At 37.3% G+C, this 19,537-nt stretch overlaps 1 protein-coding gene across 1 annotated transcript in view; it reads right to left on the bottom strand.

Annotated features, from left to right (window-relative positions):
* The window catches only part of LOC131435401 (uncharacterized), a 132,021-nt gene that overhangs the window by 40,796 nt on the left and 71,688 nt on the right, over positions 1-19,537 (bottom strand). The window contains exon 3 of the mRNA XM_058603241.1: positions 19,367-19,498. Coding sequence (XP_058459224.1) covers positions 19,367-19,498 — 132 coding nt within the window. The remainder of the gene's footprint in view (positions 1-19,366; positions 19,499-19,537) is intronic.

The following is a 19,537-nucleotide window of genomic DNA, read 5'->3' as shown; positions in this document are numbered from 1 at the left end:
TTCTATTCCTTATCACTAAAAGATAAATACAAAAGACTCCATTTGGTAAATAGACACTGGAAGAAATAATTCAATTGTGAAATGGGAGATCGCTATGAACACGGTTAGTATTCTTAGTGCCAGTTGAATCATAGTTCTAGCCACGAAATAGTTCTACATCTAAATGCACTACAATAAATGATTTTAATAAACGTTTTTGTGATGAATATGGGTTCAGCTACACTTTATAAGATCAATTAGAATCGATTCGAAAGTACATGAGCTGTAAAAGCTGCAATTTCATATTATCAATCAAGAGCAAAAGCGGACCGAAAACGAAAATGTTTGTGGAAAATCTGCTGTAGACGAACAATGTAATGAACGTAAGAAAATTATCGCTTGCTGTCTATTTTCCTCGGCAGATGTTCACGTAATGGAATAATTGATTCGGATAAGGTTAGCAAATTATTCCTCTAGATCGTGATGACGTTGATGAATGAGAATATTGTGGATGTCAATGAACACAGTTCGAAAACTGGCTTTGGTTATGTGAATTTCATATGATAGTGTGATTGATCCTAAAACTCTGATCTAGTGGTAAAACTGAGCTAGTTGAAAACATATGCTCTATACTAGTGATTCCCAAACTTTTCTGGTCGAATGCCGATTTTGAATATAATATTCGTTCCACCAAGTAGAAAAAAATTATTAAAATTCTCCGGCAATTGAATCATCATTTTACAGTTAACTCGAGATTAAAATATAAAATAGATAAAAATGGAACAAAAAATTATGTTCTTCCCGATCTCAACGCGGTGGAAATTAATTGTTAATTCAAGATCCTATCGATCAAACATTGGGTAAGCAAAATAGAAGTCAATATTTTTTTTTATTCAATAATGTAATATAATTTAAGGCACACTGCTTAAGCTCTAAGATGCCAAGGGTATTTTCTAATCTTAATTAACGACTAACTTAAAACTATAATAGTATCATTAGACTATGCCATCTCGAGTTCTCGTCAATCGTAATGGCGAATAGAAGTCAATAGAAACACAACGAAATTCAACGTACAATTGCTCATCCGGCGAATTAAAGAGTGTTCGCCTGGTAGGGGAAATGTGCAATAAGTTTTTGTTTGCGAAATTCTACCGCAGGGGATCGACTAAAATATGAACCACAGTTGGCAGAACGATTCGATTTGTAGCTGTCTCTGAGAGCTTTAGACGCAAGTTTTTTTGAATTCGTCAGTTATAATTTCAGTCTGTCTTTCGATTGGGTAATAGAGAAAAGCTCTGCTTTCGGTGTGTTTTTCTTGTGGCGTATGTATGGCAACACTGTGAATTTTTTTTCGGGTGCTCGCCCAAAAGTAATTTTTCGAGTCATTTATGGATTTGGTTTTACTTGTGTAATGGACAAAAAAGAAAATATAAGAAATCAAACAGTTTATTCGCGACCCAAAATGTTCCACGGAAAAAATAAAGACAAAAATTAAGTTTTGGGGATAAAGATGTGAATGATTGTGTGTATCAGGAAACTCGCTAGTCACTTAATAATAATTAAGCGATATCTAGATCTGTATTCTGGTCCTAAACACTGGATCTGGTTATCGAGCAAGGTTTTTTGATCAGAATACTGAATCTGAACCTGGATTCTAGACTGCGATTCTTTATCCGGATATGGATGAATTTGAAGCATAATTCCAACCAGAATTCTGTTTTCCGAACTTTCGAAACAGTTTCTCAATTCTAAACTTTGAACCTAGACTGTGGACGTGAGTTCTATGCCTAGATTCTTGACCAATATTTTACTCAAGAACTGTGAATTTGGACTGGATTCTGGACCTGAGTTCTATTGGATACCTCAATTCTAAGCTTGAGCCCCAGAACCCTGGATTTGGATACCCGACAAGTTTTCAGCATCCTAATACTGAATCTGGACATAGATTTCGAACCAGAATTCTGACTGAAAAATTCTGAACCTGAAGTCGAAATTTGCACTTGGATTCTGAGCATGGATTCGGATTCTAGACATGAACCTAGTTTCTTGACTTGAACTACTGACGTAGATTTTGAGTCTAAATCTGGAGCAGGATTCTGGACCTGGATTTAGGAATCTGAACAAGACTTTTTACTCTGATAATTTGACATGCACCAGAATCGTGAACCTGGAACTTGAGCCTGATTTTGGATTCTGAACCTGAACCTGGATTCAGGAACAGAACTCTGGGCTTGGATTCTAGGTCCAAAATTTGTAGGATGTAGGATTAAGGACTTTATTTCTGGATCTGAGTTCTGTACCTGTAGTCTGGATAAGGATTTTGTCCTCGAATCTATATTCAGAACCCTAACCAATATTCTCTACTTGAGTACATAACCTGGACCTGAATGGAGTAGCTTGCCCTAACCTCTGAATATAGATTTAAGATCTGAGCGCAGAATTTGAATTCTGAACCTAAATTCGGAATTTCTATTCTGGAACTGCATTTTGGAACGAGATACTGGACCTCCACTCTTGACCTATGGATAAGAATTCTGAACTTGGACCCAGATTTTGAACCAACATTCTTAATAGAGTTTTTACCTGAACCTGGATTCTGGAAAATAATTCTTACCCTGGACTTGGACTTTAATTCTGGGCCAGAATCCTGATTCCGTATTTGGATTTAGGACTGGAACACTTGACAGAGTGAAACTAGATCCTGACCTTGACTCTTCAGCTGGATTATGGACATAGTTTCAGAACATGGACCTAGATTCCTGAGCAGAAATCGGGATCCGAATTTTGGGCCTGGGTTCTAGATTTGAACTCCTGATAGGGATTCATAGATTTCCGTGACCTGAATTCTGAACATGGACCTGGACTTCAGTTTTGGACATAAATTCTTATCCCAGACCTGAATTCTGCATCTAAATTCCAGCAGGATTCTGGAGCTTATTTCTTGATTTGAACAAGATTTTGGATTCGAATTCTGAAAATCCTACAGAGATCCGAGGCATACATCTGAATCAAGAATGAGGACCTGGATTTAAATTCTGAATCTGTACCTGAATTTCTTTTCTGTATTTTGTATGGATCGAATTTGGAAAAAAGACATGATTTAAACTATTTACACTCATTCTTATTTTACCAATTTTCGGCCGTAACACCAATTAAGTGTTCATCTTCTCACTTTCATTTTCTTACTCACAAATCTCACAAGAATTCAATGATTTACTAATCACATCATTCTTACAAATAATAGATTGGCTTGATTCTGGATTGTATTTCGCAACTATCCATTAAAAACGAGCTAGAGCCTACCAGTGGGCTGTAGGGACGTGGAAAATAATCTCAAAAGGAATCGAACCTCTCCGTCCGAGATGTCGCAAGTAAGCTAGGAGTGTCGTCTACAATGGAACAAGAAAAGCGAGCCATATTTACAAAAACAGATGGGGACTCCAAATTGTGACGATTAGTAAATCAAGTTGACCAGAGTATGATTGTGAAGATTCAATGAAACCTATAGACCGAAAACCTCCATTTATGAGCTAAACGGGGATTCGTAAGTCGAGGTAGGTCGTAAAAAAATGTACGTTTTGCCTTTCTCATATAGAAAGGCTATGCAATCACTGTGAAAATCGACTTTTTAACCGAGGCCCGGAGGGCCGAATGTCATATACCATTCGACTCAGCTCGACGAACTGAGCAAATGTCTGTGTGTGTGTGTGTGTGTATGTGTCCGTGTGTGTGTGTATGTGTGCGTGTATGTAACAAAAATATGCACTCACTTTTCTCAGAGAAGGCTAAACCGATTTTCACAAACAAAGATTCAAATGAAAGGTCTCATGGTCCCATAGCCTGCTATTGAATTTCATTCCGATCCGACTTCCGGTTCCGGAGATATAGGAAGTTTCATACGGAATTCCTTAATATGAACCAAAAAAGTGAAAAAATATGCACTCACTTTTTTCAGAGATGGCTGAACCGATTTTCACAAACTAAGATTCAAATAAAAGGTATTATGGTCCCATAGCTTGCTATTGAATTTCATTTGAATGTGACTTCCGGTTCCGGAGTTATATGGTAATATGTGAAAATTTGAGAAATAGTTCACACGCAATTATCTCTGGAACAACCCAACCGATCTTTGCAAACTAAGATTCAAATGATAAGTCTTATAATACCCTAAAAATTTGTGGAACACTTTATCAGGATCCGACTTCCGGATTCGGAACTAAAGCGTGATAAGTGGAACATTACCAATTTTATTAGTATTTTTCCACGAACGATGGTTAAAAACAGGTACAAATCCCATAAAACTGTCCGATAAATTCTTCTAGTTTGCAGAGCTTGTTAGTTTGTGGGCATGAAAACTTAATTCGGCACTACTGGTCCCCTCTTTTCCTGTTTCGAGAGCACCGAAAGTGGAGAAGAAAAACTCCTAAAACTAAATTCACTTCGATTTCTCTGCGATGCTTGAACTGATTTTCACAAATCATGATTTGAATTAAAGTTCATACTGTCTTTAGAGTGACAATATGTACAACACCGAAAGAAGAAGAAAACACAAAACAAACAAGGCGTGCTTTGTTCTATTTCGTACACGTTGTGTAGTGATGTCAATAATAATAATAGATTTCGTTTAATTGGTTTAATCGAAATATAGCATGAGATAGTAAGTATAGGTTTAACTACGTTCAAAACTATTCCAATTTGTAGGTCATATTTGTTGGTAGTAAACGAACCCACTTCGGCTATTCCGTTTATCTGAATCCGGTTTCGGAAGAATTGGAAATAGTGATCAAAAACTTCAAAAAGGATCTCACTCACTTTTCTTGGAGATGGCCAAATCGATTTTCACAAACTTATACGTTCAAAAGAAAAGTCTTACAGTTTCATACGGAATTCCTTAATTTGTTGTGGACACTACTTTCGGTTCCGGAACTGCAGGTAGGATTTGTAGAATTTGTGAGATTAGGTCCGAACAAATTTTCCTATTTCTATTCAATAAACAGTTGTTTTAGCGAATTTCACGATTATATTTATGATGTAATGAGTAATACGGGAAAGGCATCATTACACCACTAGGTGGATTACAATAGGTTTTTTGAAATTTAGTTCGTAAAAAATGTTTTGTGTAATGAATGTGGAAACCAATCATGTGGCAATTTTTGAAACGGTTGTGAGAAGTAAATGCAAGAAAATGATATTTGAGGTCGTTTCACAATCCAATATGGCGACTTCCGTTTCATTACTATTCGCTAAAAGTTCCTACAATTTCGGAAAACGATATTTGTGGTGGTTCTGAATTCCTAGATGACGACTTCCGATTATATTGATATTCCTTAAAAGCCCTTTCGATATGAGTATTTCCGGAACAGAATATATGTTAGAAAACGATGTTCGAGTTCGTTTCGAAATTCAATATAGTGACTTCAGGTATATCGACATTTCTTGAAAACCCATATTCATATTAAAAAGTATTTAAGGAATATCAGCAAACCGAAAGTCGCCATCTTGGACCACTTCAAACATCGTTTTCAGACATCTTCTTATCGATTCCGTTCCGAAAATACCCATATTGTAAGGATTTTCAAGGAATACCAATCAACCGGAAGTCGCCATCTTAGATTTCCAAAATACCTCAAACATCATTTCGAACATTTCAGTACTCTGCTCAATCAACCTCAAGAAGACACTAAAGACAGCTGTCAGCTAGATGCGGTTCAAGACATACTGGCGTTCTGTGGTGAGGAAACTGACGAAGCAGGCTGTGCAAAACTCGATGAAAAGACTTAAGCGGCCCATACACCTTCAGTTTTCCGGACAGTTCAAATGAACCTTGGACGGAATAAAAAACACAACTAAGCGTGTGTGGCGTTAGGTTAGATTTGCGTTTTGTCTTCATGTCAGTTTTATCAGTTATTTTCATGGAGGCACATTATTCTGATCAAAAGAAAACTGACGAACTGAACGACGAAACTGTCATGAATTGAACCTGAAAAGGAAACATTGTTCGATTTTTATATAAAGCTATTGTTTGATTTCTTGTTTTACAAATTTTTGATCGTCGTTATTAGGGAGGGCTTCTACCTTGTGGGATCGATACCATGTCATTCTTTTTAGATTTTTTTAGCGTCGTCCGAATTCTCCAATAAAGCAGGTGTTCCGCAAGGTAATAACTTAGAACCCTTGTTATTTGTAGTATTTTCAATGATGTTGCATTGCTCTTGGGATGTGATTGTAAATTAATCTACGCAGATGATTTAAAACTGTATCTCGCCGTTCGTAGTGTTGAGGTTTGCCAACGACTGCAAGATTTGCTAACAAGGTTCGCAAATTGGTGCAAGGAAAATAAACTTATTATCAATGTAGCCAGAAGCCAAGTTAACCAGGGGATTCAGTACCTCACATCTTATTAGCAGTCGCGATGAAAGCTCCCAAAAACGATCTTTCAATGGAAGAACTCCCGCCAGAACTTCAAGACTCATTGTACGAAGCTGAAGCTGGGCGAGATCATGCTTTCTTGAAAAGACGACCAGCTCTGTTTTCTCCGCAGAGAATTCTATACCCAGATGAACAGCCCAAACGGACAAGTTATCTAAGGTATCTTGCAATGGTTTTTGCAGATCAATAGCTTTGGGTCCAGTAACTAAATCCACGCCATCATCTGCCAATTGTCTTAGTGTACATGGGATTACTAGACAGCTGTCAATGTCATTCACGTAAAAATTCTAAAGGAGCGGACTGAGGCATGAGCCTTGTGGTAGACCCATGTAGCTAATTCTGAATGTTGCAAAATCGCCATGTGAAAAATCCATGCGTTTCTCTGACAAAAGGTTGTGCAAATAGTTATTTATAACCGCTGGGAGTCCATGTTGGTAGAGCTTGTCTGAAAGAACATCAATGGAAACTGAATCAAATGCTCCTTTAATATCTAAAAACACAGATGCCATTTGTTGCTTTTGAGCGAAGGCAATTTGTATGTCAGACGAAAGTAATGCAAGGCAATCATTCGCCCCTTTATTTCTACGGAAGCCAAACTGAGTATCTGACAACAAGCCGTTCGTCTCGACCCAAGTTTTTTTTCGAACAATTTTCTGATGCAGGACAACATCGCAATGAATCTATATGAGTTGTGATTGAAAGCTGGTTTCCCCGGCTTTTGAATGGCGATAACATTCACTTGCCTCCAGTCAGGTGGAACAATGTTTTGCTCAAGACACTTGTTGAACAATTCCAACAAACGTCTTTTTGCGAGGTCGGGCAGATTCTTCACCAAATTGAATTTAATTCTGTCCAACCCAGGAGCGTTATTGTTACAAGACATGAGTGCTATGGAAAATTCCATCATTGAAAAGGGGCAATCAAAGGAACCATTATTTGGAAAAGATTCCCTAATAATGCTATGCGTAGGAACAGAATCTGGACAAACTTTCCTCGCAAAATCAAATATCCAACGATTCGAGTATTCCTCACTCTCATTTCCTACGTTACGATTCCTCATTCGTCTGGCCGTATTCCAAAGAGTGCTCATTGAGGTTTCTCTTGACAAACCTTCGACAAAATGTCTCCAATAGCTACATTTCTTGGCCTGAAGTATGCTCTTGTATTTGGTTTCTAAAGTCAAGAATTTTTCAAAATTCTGAGAAGTTCCTCCTCCTCGTTTTAAAAACGTCTTGAAAGCATTTTGTTTCGCGTGCTTAGCATCTGAGCACTCTTTGTCCCACCAAGGGTTTGGAGGCCTTCTGTTAGACGATGGACCAAGAAATCGTTTGGTTTGGGCTTGTTCTGCGGCCACCAGAATCGAACAAACGAGGAAGTCATATTCCTCAAGTGGGGGGAGCTCTTCCATTGAAGTAAAGACACTTGAAATATTATTTTGGTATTTAATCCAGTCAATATTTTTTGTCAAATCATATGGAATATTAACTGAATTAGCAATGCTTTTGTTGATTGGTAAATGATAATTTATTTTACTTGACTTGAGACATATTGTAATTACATTTTGTTTTGTGTTTGTTTTTTAAAAAATAGTGTTTTTTTGCGCCTGTCATGAATAGCATCACATTTGTTTAACTCATATAGGCTTTTCCCACTCTGTTGGTTTATTTAGTCATATGTCTGATGAACCTAATAAGAAATAAATAAATAAAATATTTTAACCTTGCCCAATGATTGAGCAAAATTAGAACTGCTAATCTTTTATATAAAAGTTAGAAAAAAAACTTCAAAAAATGACCTGATTTGAAGCTCACACGGTTGTCCACACAAATCGTATAATGATAACGAAAAGTTTATACTTCAGGATAAGTATTTTATGTTTTCAACAGTTGTGTCTCGTCCTAATGTGCACGAGGTCACTGTACAAGCGGTCAAATTGAGTCAAGGAATTGACTGCATCCTAGCCGCATTTAATTATTCTTTAGATTCTCTATTTAGTCGATAAAAGCAGGTTGAATGGTAGCAATAAAACATAACGAGTAACTTTGTCCACAGCACAATATGCAAAAAATTCACCCTAAGCTACTTGCGTTTGCTGGTCAATAACAGCCAAACGATTTTTTCATATCGCATTGCCTTAGTCAGTACGTGGCGCTCTGAACTCGAGCAATGCACCGAAATACACCCAAACCTCCGTTTACGAACACTTTTTATACGTTACCTCTTTTTACGTACCTCTTTTTACGAACCAAATCCCAAATAACGTAATCTTTTTTTACGAACCAAATCCCAAATAACGTAAACTTTTTTTACGAACCTACTTCGTAAAAAGAGGTTTTGTCATTCATCGAAAGCGATTTCCATGGAAACTACTACAATATGGGTATTTTTGGAACGGGTTTAAAGAGTAGATTCCGGAAAATGATGTTTGAGGTATTTTGGAAATCCAAGTTGGCGACTTCCGGTTGATTGATATTCCTTGAAAACCCTTGCAATATGGGTATTTTCGGAATGGAATTCATGATTAGATGTCGCAAAATGATGTTTGAAGTGGTTCTGAAATCCAAGATTGCGACTTCCGGTTTGTTGATGTTCCTTGAAAACCCATACAATATGGGTATTTTCGGAACGATATAGTGTTTTAAAGGAATACCAAGTTAAAGGAAAATGGCAAAAACTTTCAAAAGATACTAAGTCACTGTTTCGCATTTCAAAACCACCTCAAATATAATTTTCCGACGTCTACTTTCAAATCTCTTTCCGAAAGTACCCATATTGTAAGGGTTTTCAAGAAATATCAAGAAACCGGAAGTCACCATATTTGATGTCAGAACCACCTCAAACATCGTTTTTTGATATCTACTCATCAATCCCGTTCCGAAAATAGCCATATTGTAAGGGATTTCAAGGAATATTAAGAAACCGGAAGTCGCCATGTTGGATTTCAGAACTACCTCAAACATCGTTTTCTGATATCTACTCATCAATCCCGTTCCGAAAATACCCATAATGTAAGAATTTTAAAAGAATATCAACAAACCGGAAGTCGCCATCTTGAATTTCAGAAACACTTCAAACATCGTTTTCCGACATCTACTCATCAATTCCGTTCCGAAGATACCCATATTGTTAGGGGTTTTAGGCAATCTCAATAAACCGGAAGCCACCATCTTGGATTTTGAAACGAGCCAAAACATCATTTTCTTGCACTTAGTTTTCACATCCGTTTTGAAAATAAACATATGACGCGGTTTCCTCAATAATCACACTAAACTTTTTTTACGAAGTAAATTCCAAATAACGTAAACTTTTTTTACGAACCAAATCCCAAATAACGTAAACTTTTTTTACGAACTACCTCTTTTTACGAACCCCCGTTTAGTTCGTAAATGGAGGTTTCGGTGTAGCGTGTATTTACACACATCTCAATTTATAATTTCAAGTATCTCTTGTCGTTGTGCTGGTGTCTTTTCCGTGCACATAAGTTTTTGCACAAATTCAAGAAAAGAACGAATTACTCAGCTCAGCTCTGAGATTTGTTGTTCTCTCTGCCACGTTTGGCTCTGTGAGAATTTGTATGCACACCGTTTGGAGAGGCTTCAGTGGATGATGCTTATGGCAGTTGAAAACAAATTGATGTCTCAGTTGCAATTTCGATGCGGTTTTATTGATGAAGCTATTGCCAGGTTTGCTCGACGTGCAAAGGACCGAATTCTTGTATTGTACCATGATACGAAATAAGTTTTATATAAAAATCCCATCCAAAAGCGAAGCGAATATCCATTAACTCAATCTTTTAGTTATAATAAAACGAAGAGGGGGGGGGGGGGGGGGAGGTAGGGGGGTATTTAAAAAAGTTATTAACAATTAACAGTGCAAATCAAGGGTCGAAAATCGAAAAAATGGTATTCAATACAATTGGGTAATGCAATCTTTACTTGACGCGTTTTGATCTTCTAGTAAGCATTATGTGAATTTTCCCAGTCTTCTCTTCCTCTAAACATACGAGGTCTGTTCAAAAAGTACCCGAAATTCTCATTTTTCTAAAAAAATATTTATTTATTCGTCTACATATATATGGTCCCCTTCAAAGTAATCCCCCCTAGATATAATACACTTATGCCAGCGTTTTTTCCAGTCTTCGAAACACCCCTGATAGTCACTTTTTGTAATGCTCTGTAGCACTCTCAGCGATTCTGCCTTTATCTCTTCAATCGATGAAAAACGCTGTCCTTTCATGGGTCTCTTCAACTTTGGGAACAGGAAAAAATCACACGAAGCGATATCTGATGAATAAGAAGGTTGGGGCATGATTAAAGTCTTGTTTTTAGCCAAAATGCGTTTGTTTTTTTGATCAAAATTCAACAGTTTTGGAACGAATTTTGCTGCCACTCGTTTCATGCCCAAAACATTTGAAAAAATATGATGGCATGAGCCAACTGATATGCCAACTTCATCAGCAACTTCTCTAATAGTGATTCGGCGATCATCCATAATCATTTTTTCCACTTTCCCCACATTTTCATCGATTATTGACGTGCTGGGTCGACCGGAGCGTTCGTCGTCTTCAACGTCTTCGCGGCCATCTTGGAAACGCTTATACCACTGGTAAACACTTGTTTTTTTCATAGCAGACTCACCTTAGGCTCTCTGTAACATTTCGCACACTTGGTTACACTTTATTTCATTTTTCACGCAAAATTTAATACAAATTCTTTGACTCTTCAATTCTTCCATTGTTTAAACTAACAAAAATCGCCGAGCTCAAAAAAACACGTCTACACCAGCCGCTACAAGACAGAATGTAAACAATGAATACAGCTGAAAATTTCACCATACATTAGGGACATACGTACCAACACAATAAAAAAAATTTGACCACCGGACTCTCCAAACGCGCGCAATTGAAAAATTCCGGGAACTTTTTGAACAGACCTCGTACATGCCCATGTTTCCAACATCAAAAACTCACTGAACTACTTAAGATATATCACTTATATAGGCCTAAAAAAAACACTCCAATTGTACTTCAGGAAAAGAAAAAGTGCTTTTGCGTTTATCAGCAATGGCTTTTCTCCCAACATTGTAAGTAAAACCTTGAATCCCAACCAGTAGATTGTTGAAGAATTATACTAAAAATGAAACCCTTTTTCACGATGTTTACATTCGAAACAGCTGAAAAGCTATTATGCTTTGGCGCAATTGTCCAGAAGCGGTGCTCAAGAAGAGTGAGCTTTGTGTCTACTCAGTGGTTCAAGTTTAACTGATAAGTGGGAAAAAGCGAAAAAAGCGTTAACCTAGTGTCAGTAACTTTCAGTTAGTAGTCGGTACCGCACATTTTTTTCATTCTTTTGAGTTCGAAAGCGCTTTTATCCTAAATTTTAAGTTATGAATTAAGTTCCTCTATGAAACAACCAACCTTTATGCATAATTTTGTTTGACATACTGAATAAATGTCAAGTGTCTAGCATTTAATTTGACATATCACTGTCATGATAATCCTCAATCAAGCTCATAACACACATCGCATACATACTACTGGGCACAAATATGCGAATCGCTGCAGTACTTAAACTGTAGTTTCCACCGACAGCATACTGCAAGCGGAACAGCGCTTAAATGCGTGTCTCCCACTCAACCGTACTTCGTTATAAACCTGAACCGAATCAACAACCTACCTATGAACTACCTGTTGAAGCCCGAGCATTATGATGAAAAGGCTCTCTTACTACGAAAGCGCTTCACGTCTACAGTTTAGAACTTCATCCGGACAAGAATGCATCGGTTGTTGGGGGGTACCACGAGGCAATGGAACGCGTCTTCTGATTTTTTTTATTTATTCCTTCACTGTATAGATTTGCTGTTACAATTAGGTACGAACCACTCTTCAAATTTCCCACTATGTCAACACTGCAAAGAGTGGAATTTGATAGTCTACGCCCTGGTCGTAATTCCAATGACAAATCGACCTCATGTTCGAAACAACAGTCAGCCATTACATCAGTTTAGTCGATTGAAGGTAGTTGGGGCGTCGTATCGCTTCCCATTACTTGACATAATAGGTTATTGGACAATCCCCATTGGTGGATAGTACAAACGAAACCGTTGCGTTTGACCGAGTTAGCAGCATATTTATACTTCAACAAACAACCCGAGCGGGAAAGAGGAAAACAGTGATTATAGGAACAATCAGGTAAACCTAATTACACAGCATCATGACTGCACACTACACAGGTGCAGCTTTATTTTTTGCTCTACTTGCACCAAGTGGCGTAGGAGAAGGAGGAGTAGGAGGAGGAGGAGGAGGAGGAGGAGGAGGAGGAGGTGGAGGAGTAGATATGAATTGCCCAATCAACGGCCGCTAGATGATGGTCGGGAACCCATAGCTCGTACCTGTCCGTCGCTTGAAGGATTCCAACGGACCATTAGGCGTTGCCACTAGCAACCGCGTGGCCGTTGATTGAGTGGCGACTTGATCGAAATAATGCAAACGTAACGTAACGCAAGGCGGTAAAGCGTGGTATAATAGACGTGGTAAGCTTCGATTTGCACCGTTATGAGACTGAAATGCATCTCAGGGGGCGTCACTTAAGTAGTGAAGAAGTGCGCTTAGCGTTGAAACAGCTAAGCTAAGCCAAGTTAGTACAGAAGTTGCGCATTACTTATCTACTTATCTTTCCTCATGAGCACAGTGCTTCTTATCTTAAACCAAACAATAATCACGTTATCATATTAAATGGTTTGGAATTGATATGGTCTGATCAAGCAACATACTTTGCCATGAACCGATTCAGTGGTGTAATGATACCTTTCTCATATTACTTGTATATTGAAAAACATCACTGAAAGATTCTATCGAAAAACATTTTTTTTTGCAAACTTGAATAAAATTAGAAACTTTCTTTACGTATAGGCTATGTTAGGCCTTTTCAATTCGTAAACAGTTATGTCATGTTAATAAGAATTCTTCATTTTGCATCGTCGCTCTAAATGACGGTTTGACATATTCAACACACGATTTATTCATTTTTAGTTGGTTTGACGTAAAGTTGCCATAATCAAGTTCAGTTTTTGCAATGACTGAGTGGAAACATATATTGGAGACGCCAAATGAATGAAAAACATACAGAAAAGATGATTGTTCGGAGAAAGATACGCTCAGAGACAGGACTCGAACCTGCGTTCTTATAGAGCGAGAAGACTAGTGTATGATAAACAGGAAAAATGTTTGGATGTATGGTGCCGGTCGTGAGACGGCTAGGATGTAGACAATGTTCGATGTACGCTTTACCATACCTAGTCGTGTGTTAGAGCTGTGTCTATCACAAGGCTTAGGGTGGCGAAATGGTAGCTGTCTCTGAACGTATCTCTTCCCAAAAAATCAACTTTTCTTTCTGTTCCAGAACCGGAAGTCGGACCCGGATGAAATTCAAACGCAACCTATGAGACTAAAGGACCTTCCATCTGAGCTTAAGTTTGTGAAAATCGATAAAATTATCTTTGAGAAAATAAAGTGAGTTTCGTTTTAGGGTTTTTGATAACTATTTTCGGTACTTCCGGAACCGGAACAGCCGAAGTCGGCTCGTTAACAAAGAACTTATATAACCTACAAATTAAATTAGTTGTGAGCTAAACCTACAAAAATCTTCACTTTTCTTGCAACGCTAAGTTTATATTTTCTAGAATTACTTCTGTCATTATATAAGATAGTGAAAAGAAATGATTTGCAATTACATTACAATACGCTACCTCTAAACAAAAAGTAGCTGTTATTTTCAGGTTCGATTTAATAATTTTTTCAATTCGTTGTGCTTTAATTTCTTATTATTTTCATATAAGATTTTCAATACACAAGTTTTATCCTCCGATACTGATTTACAGATTTTTCTCCTGAACAATATAGCTTTAAATGAGGCAACCCTGCACGTTATACGAAATTGAACAAAGCACGTTGTTTGCTTCGTTCGAAGAACGGTGATGTTTTCTTTTTGCGTACCAGCACGTAGCGGATTGACCTTTTTTTTAAAAATATAAAAAATGGGTATAGAATTCGCTCAAACTTTAGAAAAATGTTCCGAAGCCCGGAGGGTCGAGTGTCATATACCAATCGTATAAGCTCGATGAACTGAGCAAATGACCATATGTGTGAGTCTATTTGTGTGTTGTCAACAAAGAGGTCAAGATCTCAAAGACGACTGGACCGATTTAATCAAACTAATCGCAAATAAAAGGTTTCCCCGTCGCCCTGAACGCTATTGAATATTTTTGAAATCGCATATTTACTTTTTGTGTTGCACAAAGTTTCAGTTTTTTGACAATATCTGTCACAGTTGACCTCCAAAACAGAATATGTTTTTAGACTTAGATTCCGCACGGTAATAGCTATCCAACAAGCTTTAGATTGTAAAAGTCCATTCATTTTTAACGAATATATCGATATTTTTGTGTAAGCAAGTTTTCGCCTTATTCCAGTAGTAGGAATTTTACGCACTTGATAATGTTTCGGAGCAAAGTGAGACACAATTTTCATTACTGTTTTATGTGATTTTCTTAGCACCTAAAAGACTATGCACAGCACCATTTTTCATGACGTGTTGATTTTAGTACGATTCGCTTTTGGTAACATAATCGCTCATTGACATGTGTATCCGAAAGATGGCAGAATTTTCAAATTCTAAACAATTTCATATTCATATTGTTTTATACTGCTTGCAGCTATAATTGCTGGGAGAAAACAACTTCTTACATTCTCTTATACCATTCGAAGAAGTTCGTCGAGACAAACAAATTCGGGTGTGAAAAAAAATTTCATAATTTTATCTCGGAGATGGCTTAACTGATTTCTACAAACTACAAACTTATACTCATATGAGTTTCTGAATTTTTTTGGACCCAACTTCTGGTTCCGGAACTACAGCATGATATATGTATTGAAATTAAAATAATGTCATTTGTTTTGCTCGTAGACGGCTGAATCGATTTCGTCCAACTAATATTCAAATGAATGGTCTTAAGCTACCAAAAAACACTGCTTGATTTTAAATTAGATCCGATTTCCTTTCCAAGAGATACAGTGATAAGTGATAGTGTAACACTTTCACATAAATTGGTCGGGTTTATCGGGTTCACAGATTTTAGGAGTCGATGACCAATTAAATTTATTTCAGTTTTACTGGTATTTGGTTTTTTGATCCCGATTTCTCTTTTTTTATATCATTTATTTTACCCCGGCTTTAACCATTTTGGTCGTTCACCGAGGAGGACGATTTCTCTCTCTCCCCTTATTTTCAAAAATTTCGAATCTAAGGAAATGGTTAACAATGCATTAGGCGAATTTAACTGACCTCGGCTACACCGATTACCGAATTCCGTTTCCGAAAGTATCGGGAATAGAAAAGCTAAAAGAAGGCCAAAACGAATTTAATTTATCAAAAATTCAAAATAAAATAAACTAATTAACCCACACAAAATTGGTGAATTTTATCCGATTCTGACTTCCAATTTTTGAATTACAGGGTGATGAATTTTTAAAATTCAAACCGTCATAGAATGACGTTACCAAAATTTTTTCAAAATTTGGCTCAAAACTATTTCAATTCATTCGTCGTACTAATTCATGGACATACGAACTACTTTGGGTTATGCTGGTCTCTGAATACCGTTTCTGAAAGTACCATAAATAGTGACAAAAACTTTAAAGAAGAACTCACTTCTACATCGTATGGAATGCTTATCGGATTGTCGCACGTTTTAATAAAAAGGAATAATTTTAAGGTTCCATGCAATTTCTAATAATGAGTAATTAGTGATTGAAATTTCAAACTGTCATTTAAATCGACGGTCATTAAAATAATTTTATGAAAATTAAAAGCATCGAAGAATATTCACGCAATAAACACATGCGAATTAATAAAAAAAGGTATCATCTCACTGCTAGGTGGATTAAGCACATTTTGCATCGACATTTTGTACGACGGTTTGAATGTTTTGACATTCTTTGTCACATAGTTTCGGAACCGGAAGTCAGATCTGGATGAAATTGTATAGTATCTTTCAAAACGATAAAAGCTTTAATTTGAATCATGAATTGTGGAAATTGGTTTAATCGTTGCTGATAAATCGAAGTGGAGCTTTTCTTCACCTTTACCGATTTTTTCGGAAGTGGAAACCGGGGACTAATAGTCCAAAAGTACATCCATTAACCAACATCCATTAACCAACAAGATCTGCCCACTGGATAAATTTATCAGTAAGTTTTATAAAAATTTGCACCTCGTTTCGCCATCGCTTGTGAAAAAATACTCAAGAAATTGATAAATTTCCACTTATCGCGCTGTAATACCGGAACCGGAAGTCGGATCTGGATCAACTTTACAGGGACTTTTTGAAGACTGTCAAGATTTTTATTTTCATCTTAGTTTATGAAAATAGGCTAAGAAATTTCCGAGAAATTGAATGAGCATTCACAAGTAACAATTTGAATGCCTTATGGTTTTGATGATACTTTATAGGAGTTTCGTAATTGATTTTTCAATCACTACCTGTTTTATGACAACTATAATAAGAGTCTCTTTTGACAAGTAATATAATATTTTTTAAAGCTTCTAGAAAACCCTTTACCTAGACTATCAACTGGACTAAAAATAAAACAATTTGTACTAGAATAAAACCCTGCAAACTTTCAAACATTTTCTTTAAAACATTATTGTCTGTTTAATTCTTTCATAAATCTTGTTTTGTGTGGGCGTGTTCATTGAACAACAGTTTCACTCAGAGCAAATTTGTGGGTTCCAAAGTACATTTATGACACATTTGTTGGAGCTATTCGATTTATTGCTTCTTAGGTTAAGTGTAATTTGCATTAAAGAAAATTTCATGACCGCCACAATGATGTCCTATACCGTAGCATTTATTGACATCAAATAAACTTCGATATGCAAAAATGAGGAAATATGATGGACTTTAAGAATTCATTTTCAGAGCGTATGCACAAGTTTTAAAGCCACGAAATAGTTTTATATAACACAGGCGATGAATCACAGAAAATAATTTTCATAAATCATAGAGATTTTGGCAGAAAACGCATTTATTTCAAAGCGATTTGTTATCATTCTTATTTTTATCCATACATTCACGATAAAAATAAAAGCGCATGAAGTTTTTACGTTCGGAATAAGCCTCAAATTCGTAATTAAAATCTAATATATTCTCACTGATTGCATTCAATTCCGTTCCGAAGATACCCATATTGTTAGGGGTTTTAAGCAATCTCAATAAACCGGAAGCCGCCATCTTGGATTTTGAAATGAGCCCAAACATCATTTTCTTGCACTTACTCTTCTCATCCGTTCCGGAAATAAACATATGATGCGCGGTTTCCACAATAATCACACAAAACTTTTTTTACGAACCAAATCCCAAATAACGTAAACTTTTTTTACGAACTACCTCTTTTTACGAACCCCCGTTTAGTTCGTAAATGGAGGTTTTGGTGTACCGGAATGATCCAGCGTATCAAGAGGTGAAATCACCTGAAGACTTACAAGAAACAGAAAATCTCGAAACAAAGTGTAGAGCAGAAGAAGCGAGCAGCAACAGTCCGGGTGCATGCGTTTTGATGGACGATGAGACTTATGTAAAGGAGGACTCGAAAACCCTTCCAGATCCACAATACTTTACTGTCGTCCTTGGGGAGGATGTGAGCGATGCGAACAGCTCGATTCAAGTGGAGAAATTCGGTCGAAAGGTACTGGTATGGCAAGCAATATGTTCCTGTGGTTTGAAGTCAACTATTTTTTACACTACCGGAACTATAAAGGCAGAAATCTATCGATCGGAGTGTCTCCAGAAGAGATTGCTGCCTTTATATAAGAAGCATAGCACACTCCTACTGTTTTGGCGTGATTTAGCATCGGCTCACTATGCCAAAACCCCTCTCTCAATTGGCATGCGGAAAAGGGTATAAATTTCGTTGAGAAAAATATCAATCCACCAAATTGCCCTCAGCTTCGACCCATCGAACGTTAGTGGGTAATCGTGAAGTGGGTCTTCAAGAAGACTGGTAAAGCAGCTGTTCAAAAAAATTTGGCCTCAAGCGTCCAAAAAACACTTGTCCGGAACTTGATGAAGGGCTTTCGAATAAAAGTTTGAAAATTCGTGACGGAATAACTTAAATTTCATCCGGTATTCATTATGCTCAAGTTTAACCTCGTACAATAAAGGATCAATTTTCAGTTTGAATAAAATATCGTTTTTTATCATAATTTGAAAGAAAAATTTGTGGATAGCTTATTTTCGATACACTCCGTACGATCCAATTGTCACGAAAAATCCTTCCACGTCGAGGGTCGAGCAAACGTCATCTCGGCTTGTTAAAATAAGCGCTCTGGTGCATAAAGCAGGCACTTCGAAAACATTCTAAAGAAGCATAAACGGAAGAATCGGAAGAAAAAATGGATTTTGCTTCGCGATCTGACACCTCATCTGAGAAATTATTTTTGTCTCTTTTCAAGTTTTGCGGTTAAAGCGGAGAACAGCTATTTAACTGAACAATCTCGGGACTGGTTGGCCTGCCCAAAAATTAGCAGAGTAAAGCACGCGTTTACAGCTTACCAAACGTTAAATAGAATAATTTTTCAAACACGTACTCGGCCCGGTATTCTCCCTGTCTGTGCAGTTCCTTCATTTTTTCGTTCTTCACGAGTCAAGCGATCTTCTGCGATCAGATCACAGCAAGTAGGGTACACTTGAGCTTGAAGTGGTGAGGAAAAGCACCGCAACAGTCGTGAGCTTCAAACCTGTTGATAAGCTGAGCGAGTTCCACCATAATCGGCACCATCGAATCGCTCTAATGGCTTAATCGTGAGAAAATGCCCCATAAATTGGATGAATTGCCCGTATTTCTTCCCTTTCCCAATCCGAAGTTGAGTCCCACCCGCCGGGAATCCTGCTGAGTACTTACGTGCCAAACAGGTGTGCTTGCGGAACTGCAGAAAGCCATCTTCACAACGGCAGCGGCCTTCGTCACAGATACTATTAGCAACACGCATGGAACACTGGTCCGAAAGATGACATTCGCTTTCTAGCAGCTGAGCTGAAATGGGAGAAAGCAACCCATCCGATGGGCCGCGTC

Source organism: Malaya genurostris, chromosome 3 (assembly GCF_030247185.1).
Source record: "Malaya genurostris strain Urasoe2022 chromosome 3, Malgen_1.1, whole genome shotgun sequence".
In the NCBI taxonomy this organism is placed as follows: domain Eukaryota; kingdom Metazoa; phylum Arthropoda; class Insecta; order Diptera; family Culicidae; genus Malaya; species Malaya genurostris.
Note: the sequence above shows the minus strand (reverse complement) of the source record. Positions and strands in the feature narration are given on the sequence as shown.